This window comes from Cherax quadricarinatus, chromosome 47, assembly GCF_038502225.1.
Source record: "Cherax quadricarinatus isolate ZL_2023a chromosome 47, ASM3850222v1, whole genome shotgun sequence".
Taxonomy (NCBI): domain Eukaryota; kingdom Metazoa; phylum Arthropoda; class Malacostraca; order Decapoda; family Parastacidae; genus Cherax; species Cherax quadricarinatus.
This window is the reverse complement of record NC_091338.1, coordinates 24,333,782-24,346,510: the sequence shown is the minus strand read 5'-3', so window position 1 is coordinate 24,346,510 and position 12,729 is coordinate 24,333,782. Positions and strand designations below refer to the sequence as shown.

Here is a 12,729-nt window from a genome sequence, read left to right as displayed (position 1 = left end):
TAAATACGAGGGTCTTGGCAAGAGGCGTGGAGTTAAAAGATAAAGAATCACACATAAAGTGGGAGTTGTCACAGTTGCTCTTTGCTGATGACACTGTGCTCTTGGGAGATTCCGAAGAGAAGTTGCAGAGGTTGGTGGATGAATTTGGTAGGGTATGCAAAAGAAGAAAATTAAAGGTGAATACAGGAAAGAGTAAGGTTATGAGGACAACAAAAAGATTAGGTGATGAAAGATTGGATATCAGATTGGAGGGAGAGAGTATGGAGGAGGTGAATGTATTCAGATATTTGGGAATGGACGTGTCAGCGGATGGGTCTATGAAAGATGAGGTAAATCATAGAATTGATGAGGGGAAAAGGGAGAGCAGTGCACTTAGGAGTCTGTGGAGACAAAGAACTTTGTCCTTGGAGGCAAAGAGGGGAATGTATGAGAGTATAATTTTACCAACGCTCTTATATGGGTGTGAAGCATGGGTGATGAATGTTGCAGCGATGAGAAGGCTGGAGGCAGTGGAGATATCATGTCTGTGGGCAATGTGTGGTGTGAATATAATGCAGAGAATTCGTTGTTTGGAAGTTAGGAGGAGGTGCAGGATTACCAAAACTGTTGTCCAGAGGGCTGAGGAAGGGTTGTTGACATGTAGAGAGAATGGAGCGAAACAGAATGACTTCAAGAGTGTATCAGTCTGTAGTGGAAGGAAGGCGAGGTAGGGGTCGGCCTAGGAAAGGTTAGAGGGAGGGGGTAAAGGAGGTTTTGTGTGCGAGGGGCTTGGACTTCCAGCAGGCATGCGTGAGCATGTTTGATAGGAGTGAATGGAGACAAATGGTTTTTAATACTTGATGTGCTGTTGGAGTGTGAGCAACGTAGCATTTATGAAGGGATTCAGGGAAACCGGCAGGCCGGACTTGAGTCCTGGAGATGGGAAGTACAGTGCCTGCACTCTGAAGGAGGGGTGTTAATGTTGCAGTTTAAAAACTGTAGTGTAAAGCACCCTTCTGGCAAGACAGTGATGGAGTGAATGATGGTGAAAGTTTTTCTTTTTCGGGCCACCCTGCCTTGGTGGGAATCGGCCAGTGTGTTAATAAAATAATAAAAAATCAGGTTTCTATGTTATTTATATTGTTTATTGTCATATTAGATGAAGTGAGATAGATAAATAAGCTGTAGAGTTGATATTAGCGAAATTATTTATAAGAACATAAGAACATAAGAAAAAGGAACACAGCAACAGGCCTACTGACCCATGCGGAGCAGGTCGATGTCCCCCCCCCGGATTAGACCAATGACCCACCCAGTCTGGTCATCTCCACTCAAGGATGGAGCACTGTACCAGACCCTGCAGCACAAGCTAGTCAGGTCCAACTCACACCCACCAACACCCACTCATGTATTTATCTAACCTGTTTTTAAAACTACACAACGTTTTAGCCTCAATAACTGTACTCGGGAGTTCGTTCCACTCATCCACAACTCTATTACCAAACCAGTGCTTTCCTATATCCTTCCTGAATCTGAATTTTTCCAACTTGAAACCATTGCTGCGAGTCCTCTCTTGGCTGGAAATTTTCAGCACACTATTTACATCCCCTTTTTTTATTCCTGTTTTCCATTTATACACCTCGATCATATCCCCCCCTAATTCTACGCCTTTCGAGAGAGTGCAGATTCAGGGCCCTCAGTCTATCCTCAGAGAAGATTTCTGATACATGGGATCATCTTTGTCATCCTTCTTTGTACGTTTTCCAGAGCATTTATATCCATTCTGTAATACGGTGACCAGAACTGAGCAGCATAGTCTAAATGATGCCTAACCAAGGATATATGGAGTTGAAGAACAACCTGAGGACTTCTATTATTTATACTTCTAGATATGAAGCCAAGAATTCTGTTAGATTTATTGCGAACACTAATGCACTGTTGTCTTGGTTTTAGGTTACTGCTCACCAGAACTCCTAAATCCTTTTCGCAATCGGTAGTATTAAGTTCTACATTATTTAGTTTATATGTGGCATGGTTATTTAACTGTCCAACATTTAGAACTTTGCATTTGTCAATATTAAACTGCATCTGCCACTTCTCCGACCATTGCGTCAGTCTATTCAAATCATCCAGGAGTGCTCTAATGTCCTCATTAGAATGAATTGGACGGCCTATTTTGGTGTCATCAGCAAATTTGCATATGTCGCTATTTATTCCCTCATCTATGTCGTTTATGTAAATTGTGAACAACAACGGGCCCAACACTGACCCCTGAGGAACACCGCTTGTGACGTGCCCCCATCCTGATTTCTCCCCATTTATGCAAACTCTCTGAGGAACACCGCTTGTGACGTGCCCCCATTCTGATTTCTCCCCATTTATGCAAACTCTCTGCTGTCTATTTGTCAGCCATGCCTCTACCCAAGAAAAAATTTCTCCTCCTATTCCGTGTGCCCTTATGTACAGGATTTATGTACAGGATTCCACTGGAATGGATCAATTGCATATCAATTAATTTAAATGAGGAAAATTGACTCTGCAGAGCAAATCCAGTTGTGAGCAAGGTCATGGAACGGATTAAACTCGCCCTGTATATATAAAGTAGTAGAGAAGGCGGCTCTGCAGTGTATCAAAGGATGCCGCCTTTTCGCACCTAGGTGTCAAAAATCGCATAATGATAATGACCCTTTCGGTCCCGTGCTGCGCGCCCGCTCACGCGCCCACCCGCGCTCATGCCCACCCGCGCTTACGCCCGCTCCTACCCGCGCCGCCCCTGCAGCGCCTTCTGCAGCGTCGTCCGGATCTCCCCCGCTCCCCGAATTTTTTCCGATTTTTTCGATTTTTTTTTAATTTCATTTTCTTATGTTCCCCATCTCCTCGGATCAAGATTTACCCTCCATCTCCCTTTCCCACACCTCCCACCACCTACTTCCATCTCCCATACCCTCTATGCCCAAATATTCCTGCTCTACTTAGTTGGATCAAGACCTCCCTCTCCATCCCCTCACCTATTTTCGTTTTTTTTTTTCCATTTTCTTGTAGTTTCCAACTGCTTTGATCAAGTTTTGAGGTCCTCCCTATTACCTCCCCCCCATATGGTACTTTCTCTAAATGATACAGGTTGAAACAAGTAACTGACGTCAGGTGATAACCAACCATGACGTCACTACCCTGTCCACTTTTTTGGATCAAGACCTCCCTCTCCATCTCCCCCCAAAATTTCCATTTTCTTGTATTCTCCATCTCCTTGGATTAAGATCACCCTCCCCCACACCATCATCCTTCATGTCCAACTATTCCTGCTCCATCTCCTTGGATCAAGATCACTCTCTCCATCTCCCCCCAAAAATTTCCATTTTCTTGTAGTCTCCACCTCTTCGGATCAACACCTCTCTCTCACCCACACCTCCCACTTCCATCCTCATCCCAAAATCCCTGCTTCACCTCCTCGGATCAAGATCATCCTCGCAGCATCACCCTCTAAACCCAATATTCCTGTCCCATCTCCTTGGATCAACTTTTTTGTCGATATCAGTAATACAAAGATTTGACCTACTCTCCACCTCCTCGGATCAAGATTTAACCTCTCCTCAAAATTTCGATTTTTTTCAATAATACAAAGAAATTGATGACCTTTGCCCTCCATCTCCTTGGATCAAGATTTACCCTCCACCTCCTCGGATCAACTTTTTCTCGATATCAATAATACAAAAATTTGAGCTACTCTCCACTTCCTTGGATCAAATTTTTGGGTCCTCCCTATGCAGGTTTAAACAAGTAAATTCTTCACATGCATGATGTCACCCCACCTGTGTTTACTCAGCGGTCAGTGACGTCACGTGATGACCTCACACACACAAGCCAACAGGCCGAATCAGGTCTGTCACCATAACATCCTCAACAACCCACAACTTATAACCTCTTTCTCGGCATCTCAAGTTCAACAACAACACCCAATTTCTCCCCTTCTTTTACAATTTTTTCATAAATGTTTAATTACACTAATACACATTTTCACTCTTAACCCAGGATAACCTAAATAATTCCTCATTGTCGTTAATACCCACAACAATCCACAATTTTTTAAATAATACAACAAACGATTCACTTGTCACTCTCCTAAAGTCTAGACATCTGCACAAATATGCCGACTGGCAAGGACTGCCCAGCGAGTCCTATCTGACTGACCTCAGATAATAAAACTCAGGTCAGGCTAGCCTTCTCTCTCTCTCTATCTCAACACTACCACTCAATTCTACCATAGAGAGAATTTAAGCCTAGATATGCTTACTCAGTCCATTCTTTTAAAATATATTCACACAATACCTTTAATTTCAGTAAAATCCTCATATTTCATTAAAATTCTAATACAATCCTCTTCTTACCCCTTCTTCCCACCCCCCAAACCTTACCTCTCATCACCCTCTTCATATACACCCACCCATCCATCTCCCAAACACCTCACTCTGCCACCAACATCTCCAACAAGACACAGTTTTCACTCATAACCCACAGTGTTTCCCGTTTTAACTATTTCATCAGAAAGTCGCTCACAATACTGACAATTTTTCGCCAGTATAAGAAAAAGATAAAAGTCACCACAACACTTACAACTTGTAACCACTTTTCTCAAATGACGCTAATGTATATTCAGATAATACCTTTAATTTCAGCAAAATCCCCATATTTCATTAAAATTCTAATACAATCCTCTTCTTACCCCTTCTCCCCACCCCCCAAACCTTACCTCTCATCACCTTCACACCCATCCACCCATCTCCCAACACCTCACTCTTCCCCCAACATCTCCCAACACTTCACTCTTCCCCCAACATCTCCAAACACTTCACTCTTCCCCAACATCTTACAACAAGGCCCAATTTTCACTCATAACCCACAATTTTTCTCGTTTTAACTATTTCATCAGAAAAAGCCACCACAACACTTACATCTTATAACCACTTTTCGATAAATTCACTAGTCACAATTTTACATATTACGACAAAAGATTCTCTTGCCACAAATTTCACCAATACAAGAAAAAAGATTCAGGTCACACACACTATTCACACTCAATTCACCTGTCTCAATTCAACAAAAAGATGCAAATTTCACTCACAATTTTTCTTCTTTCGATACGATTTTTTTTACCCAGAATTTTCCCCCATTTTTACTAATTCATCAAACAGCCCCAAAAAATATTTTTACATATTACGAAGTTAATACCCACACAGGAACACACACACACACACACACACACACACACACACACACACACACACACATACACACACACACACGAACACACACACACGAACACACACACACGAACACACACACACACGAACACACACACACACACACACACACACACATACACACAGACACACACACACATACACGCATACACACACACACACACATACACACACGTACACACACACACACACACACATACACACACACACACACACACACACACGTACACACACACACATACACACACACACACACACACACACACACACACACACACACACACACACGCACGCACATACTTTTTTCTCAATAACTGTTAAGAAATATTCTCTAACATCCTGAAACAATTCACTACAGAACAACCCAGATTACTTTGAACACCATTATAACATTCTCATACAACATTTGAATACTCTGGAACATCGTTTGAACACTTTCAAACAACAATGGAATACTTCCAAACAACGCTGGATCACTTCCAAAATATCGTTTTGAATAATCCCATATAACATTTGACATTTCTAACTCATCCACACTTACATATTTCATTAATTGAAATTACATCTCATCCCCCAAACTACTCCCTCATTCTCCAGATTTTTACAACATTAGCACAAAAAAAACTAACTCATACACTTATGACATGAGTCATTACCAAAACTAGCATACAAACACCACACTTTGAACACTACCAAAACACTCTCATATATCATTTGAACACCATCAAATCACTACTAAATGCTCCCAGAACACCTCTGAACACCTTCAAAAATACTCTTGTACATCATTTGAACACCTTCAAAAACATCATCAAACTCCTTTGAATGCTCCCAAATACACCACTGAATACTACCAAAACACCACCAAAATCACCAGAAACTAAGATCAATATCATCAACTAACACCGATTTTCACACAAATCCCTTCAAATCACTATAAACAAGATGATTACCAATTTCTATGATTAACTCACCTCCAACTAAGATATAACATGAGCGCAAAAAATATGAACACAAACCTAACACACAAACACTTACAACAGGATCACCTCTTTTTCGGCATCTCTAGTTCGACATCACCCACAACTCACAACAACAACCCAAAACTTATAACATCTCTTTTGGTATCTCTAGTTCGACAAAAATACCTACAACCCTCATCACTTACCATTTTATTCACAATTTTTCCTCTTTTGATACATATTTTTCTCAAAATTTATTTAATGTTTTTCCCTATTTTTTTTTACTAATGTAATGCACATTCCTCCCTACACTCACAAAAATTTTAATAAAATCCTCTCCATACCCATCTCCTTGTATCCACATAGATTAATATTATACTCACAACAACTAATCATCTCACTACCCAACTACTGCGGCATGTTTCTAGAACCTCCAAGTCCCAGGTATTGGGGATTCACCTTCCAAAACTTTCCAGTGTATCATAATTTTTCACTTCTATAATTTCTTTTAAAAGATTCACACATTACCTTTTTCAGTAAAATCCCCTATATTTCATTAAATTTCTAATACAACCCTCCCCATACCCCTCTCCATCTCACCCACATTTCTTCACATCCACTCACCCATCTCCCAACACACCTCTTCAGAACACACAAAAAAATCACATTTCACATCCACAAATCCATCTCATCACACATCTCAAATTCATTAAAATCACTATGACCAAGATATTCTCCAAATTCTTTGTCCACCTAACATACAGACACCACACTTTACTTTGAACACCTTGAAAACACTCTCATACATCATCATTTGAAGACCACCTTATCTCAATATCTCTTAAGAAATATTCTCTCATGAACATCCTTTATAATCTCACTACAGACCAACGCCCCAGATTACTTTGCACACCATCAAAACACCCTCATAAATCATTAGAATATTCACAAAAACTCCTTGAAACATTTCCAAACAATATTTTTCCAAGACATCATTGGAACACTTCCAAAATATCATTTTGAATACTCCCAAATAACATTCTCAAGCATACATTTCATTTAACTGAAATTACAACTCATCCACCAAACTACTTTCTCATTCTCCAGACTTGACAACGAGCTCACGATCACCACAATCTCCAAAAGACGATTACCAATATCTAAAAAAAAAACATTAAGATCACGCACAATTTTTTTTTCTCATTCCCTCAAATCACTATATCCAATAACACCCATTTTATACACATCCCTTCAAATCACTATTTGGTTACCAAATTCTATGTTCACATCCATCTCAAATCCAGTAAGATCACAGAAAACATTACTTTTTTATAAACATTCACACAAAACATTCACGAACACCAAATCCATATCACGTTTATCAATATTTAAGAGCGCTCATCTCATCTCCACTATTACACTCATTTTATACACACACATTCACTCAAAACACTTTAACCAAGATCACTAATTCTATGATCATACTCACCTCCAATTCAGATATAACATGAGCACTATCAACATGAACACAAACCTAACACACACAATCACTTAGTACATGAGCACAAAATAAGTCAAATCACGAACTCTATAACATAACTGCCAACAAACACTCATGATCACTTACCTAAAAACCACTAATATCACAGAAAACACTCATTTTTATAAACATTCAAACAAAAAAATCACGACCACCAACTCCATATCCAATATCTAAGTGCACTCACATCACTACCACCAACACATGATGTCACACCCCACAATACCGGCGAGGTCACAGATAGGGGCACCTCCAGTAACGTCACACTCCCACTTGTGCTTACTTGACGGTCAGTAACATCACACCCAACCCACCTTGTTTCAACCTGTTGTACCCACAATATCTAAGAACACTATAACCAAGACGATTACCAGATTCTACGACCCCACCACTAAGATCGCAGAAAACACTCATTTTAAACATTCACACAAAATAAGATTTATGCACAAAAATACCATGTCACATCCACCACCATCTATAACATAACGATCACCAAAAAGAATCTAAGACATACACCTCCAACTAAGAGATGACTCATATCCAAAATCTAAGACATATACACAAAATAAGGTATAAGCACAAAAATACCATATCAAGAACACTGTAACATGCACATCAAACTTACATAACATAATCACACCAAATCTAAGACATACACCTCCAACTAAGACGTACACACCAAATCTAAGACATACACCAAAACCTACACTTGACATAATGACAATAAATATAAGACATAAGCACAAAAAAAATTACCATGACATAATCACAACAAATTTAAGACAAGAGACATTACCAGAACTAAGACACACTCTTCCAACTAAAACACAATCACTTGGATATGACAATCACTATACTAAGATCATGCTAACTATTCACCATATCATACAAAAATAGACAAACACTTATGAATCCATAATTTTTACACAATAATTTTTTTTCCCAAATCACAAAACTATCACTTGATCACAAAAAAATTGGCTTACAATCACTTAAAACCATATGAAATCATATACATAAGGCATATGAGGACAAAATTTGCATAAATTGCATGAGCATTACACCAAGTTCACTAAATCATGCACATTTATACCATAATAACCAATTATCTATAACACTACCTAATCATCATGAACAGTAAATCTGTTCACGAACACTTAAATCATACATCAACTAAAAATATTAATACAACTTACCCACCAAATTTAAGTTATAATCACCAAAACATAAAACTGATTTACACATTTTCTCAAACTAAATATTCATACCACATTTTTCATTTCTCATCTAAGTTACGTATCACATTTCTCACCCACATCATCCCTAAAACATTCTTCCTTATTCATCCGTATATCACCTAGAGATATTTTATCCCCGACGTAGGACACAGAGTAACCATCACCACTCCAACACCACCTACACTCTGGCTCCTAGTGTCATGATGGGTCGTCGGGATAAAATATCTCTAGGTGTTATAAGGATGAATAAGGAAGGATGTTTTAGGAGTGATGTGATTAATAATGTTGAAATTGCAAAAGCCTTTTGTAACTTTGAAAAATCTTCTGATTTATCCACCAATGAGAATAATATTAGTAAAGGAATGGTATATAGCTATGTTAAAACGAAATATTCCCAATTGCCCTCAGAGATTCTTTAAGTCTTATGATACATTTAATAATAGTAAAAATTTGCGCCTTACTAAAGCAGATAAAATAAAAGCAATAGAAATTATGAAAGAAAATGATTACCAAGAAAAAATGAATAATCTCTTAGATGATACTGGAACCTATTCTATACTTAGAAAGAATCCCTTAGAAACCGTTATCAGCAATTTCAATAAAATAATAAAACTTTACTGAAAGGCAAAGATGAATTAATCAAACAATTTACTTCCACTAATCCATCTTTACCCTACATGTATGGACTAATAAAAACACACAAACCAGGGAATCCAGTCAGACCAATTATTAGCTCCATAGGATCAGTCGCATATAAATTATCCAAATGGCTTATTGACATTTTGAGCCCTATTGTTGGTAAAATTTCTAACTTTAATGTTAAAAACAATATAGATTTAGTTGATAAATTAAGCTCCTTAACTGAAATGATTTTAACATGTTTAGTTTTGATGTTACTTCCCTGTTTATGAAAGTTCCTGTTGATGATTTATTAAGTTTCTTGAGGTGGTTTGGACATTTAGAGAGGAAGGAACAAATTAGAATGAGACTCGGAGGACGTATAAATCTATGGTCTAAGGAAGGAGGGGTAGGGGTTACCCTAGGAAAGGTTGGAGGGAGGCGGGTAAAGGAAGTTTTGTGAGCATGGGGCTTGGACTTCCAGCAAGCGTGCATGTGCGTATTAGGAGCAAGTGGAGGCAAATGAACTTTATGATTTGATGAGCAGTTAGTGTGAACAGGGTAATATTTTTTGAAGGAATTCAGGACAATCGGTTAACTAGACTTGAGTCCTGGAGGTAGGAAGTGGGATGGGGATATCTGATTTTTAGAATGACATCTAAACTGTCATATCTGCTCGAATCTGGCAAGACAGTGATAGTATAAATGATGAAAATCTTTCTTTTTCTTTTCACCCTGCTTCGGTGGGAGAAGGCCGAGGTAGGATAACCCGAATAAGGAGAAACACTTTCATCATCATTCGCACTATCACTGTCTTCCCAGATATCCTCAGATACTACAGTTTAGATGTCACTCTAATTATCAGATATCCCAAAACTCTTCTTTAGAGCGCAGGCATTGTACTTTCCATTTCTAGCACTGAAATCCATGTAAAAGGTTTTCTTGAATCCCCTCAAAATATATTACCCTGCTCACATTTCAACAGGCCTTTAAGTTCCAAAAATCGTTTGTTTCCACTCACTCCTATCTAAAACGCTCACATATGCCTGCTTTATGTCCAAGCCCTGTGCACACAAAACCTCCTTTACACCCCCCCCTTCCATCATTTCTTAGGATGATCTCTACCCCGCCGTCCCTCCACCACAGATTTACGCATCCTCCAAGTTAGCCTATTTTGTTCCATCCTCTCTAATTAACAGAACCACCTCACCATCCTCTCCTCAGCTTTGTGAATATTACTGTTAGTAATCCAGCACCTCCTCGTAATCTCCAAACAACGAATTCTCAGCATAATTATTTACCCCCCTCACTGCCCTCAGACACTGCATCTCTACTGCTTCCAATCTCCTCCTCGGAATATACCCACATATTTCCCTCTTTGTCTTCATGGAAACGTTCTTTGTCACACAGATTGCCGTATGCACTACCCGCCGTTTTTTCCTTCATCAATTTTATGGTATACCTTGTCCTACTTAAGCCCATCCTCCGACACATCCACTTCCAAATATCTGATAACATTCACCTCTTCAGTACTCCTTCTCTCCAGTCTTATATCCAGTTTTTCCTTTCGTAACTCGTTTGATACCCCCATCACCTTACTCTTATCTCTGTATGTATATAAATATGCATACATATTAAAGAGCATCTGACAATATTAGAAATTAATCTGATTTTCATGGTCAGTCAGAGCGCAACTCATCATATTTCCTAGGAAATATGCATGACTTCTTATTTACCTTTTGTGTTGTAGGGTATGTTTACTGTACTGGCTGGCGGTCTTGTGCTGGGCCTTGTGGTACTTCTTCTGGAAGTGTTCACTGCTCGACTGCATCACTCTTGCAAGACCTCGTCTCGTCTTCATGAAATTATGAACTTTAAGTATGTCACACAATGAAAAAATGTCATAGCAAGAATGCCTGAGTGCTTTCTTAAGTTTACTCTCCTCTTCAGGTAGGATGTATTTGTAAACACAGGAGAGCATTCAAATTTTTCTCTTCTTTGCACTAAATGATTTTCTTTAATATTTTTAGTCAAGCTCAAGCATGTTTATTCAAGTAGCTTTCTTTCCATTTGCCTCAATAAAATGCAAGAAATTATTTGTTTGTTTTTTCTGATGATCCTGTCAAGGAATTAGCCCAAAAATTACAGAACTGCGTAACCTAAGAATGAAGCAATATTCACTGTAGAATACTTCATGCATTCATTTTCCACCGCAAGAATGTATCTACCACCAGTTTCACTCAAACAGCTAAATGATATTGGACATCCTCGGGCTCCTGTATGTCAGTGTACACAGTAGGAATAGAGTAATGCATAGGCTTATAATACAGATAAGTATTCACCTTCAGGATTACAAGCTAATCAGAAGAGGCGTTCACAAGATATTACTTAGAAAGTATACTACCAAATTAAGACATACAACCTATACCTTACCCAAACCCTCCAGTAGGAGACACCAACTTTGAAGCCTGACTAAAGAGCCATCCTCTCGTTACTTCAGGAAGTACAGTGTTCTAAAAGAACACCACCCAGAAGTTGCATTATTAAGTTATTAACATCGAAGAGTTGAAGCTAATTGCATGGTGACTTCATAATCGCAAAAAAAAATGCTATATTTCAATTGTCCCAATTTCTACCAATAAAACTGCAAATCAGGGTCTACACGTGCCTAAATCCATCCAATTTTTCTCTAAGTAAAAAATTGACCAACATTTCAAAATTAATTAAGTATTAGTTAGGTTTCGAGTATATAAGATACTCATTGTTTGCAAAAATGAATGGCCACAGAACCAATATGTATATAAAAGTTATTACGTAGAGATAACTTAAGATAACACAAAAGAGCGAAACGGTTACTTATTTCTGATCAGATAAGATATCCTCTAATGATTTCACTGAAACCAATTTCTATAATAAAAAGATCACATCTCAATTTTCTTCATTGAGGCAGTGCTGTATGACCCTTGTGGGTTTAGTGCTTACTTATGATTATAATAATAATTTGTTTATTAAAACAGGCACGCTAAAATTGATACTACATAAAATCAAGGGAAGCTTCATTGGGAAACACATATCTACACTAAAAGTTTGAAGCCGACCATGAAATTCATTCTCCAGTTCAAGCAGAGTATCTA

The 12,729-nt window shown here is 38.5% G+C and overlaps 1 protein-coding gene across 1 annotated transcript in view; it reads left to right on the top strand.

Moving 5' to 3' along the window:
- The window catches only part of LOC128696575 (probable glutamate receptor), a 97,525-nt gene extending 86,036 nt beyond the window's left edge, over positions 1–11,489 (top strand). The window contains 1 exon segment of the mRNA XM_070094642.1: positions 11,346–11,489. Within this exon segment, the coding sequence (XP_069950743.1) occupies positions 11,346–11,489 (144 nt within the window).
- The last annotated feature ends 1,240 nt before the right edge of the window (positions 11,490–12,729 follow it).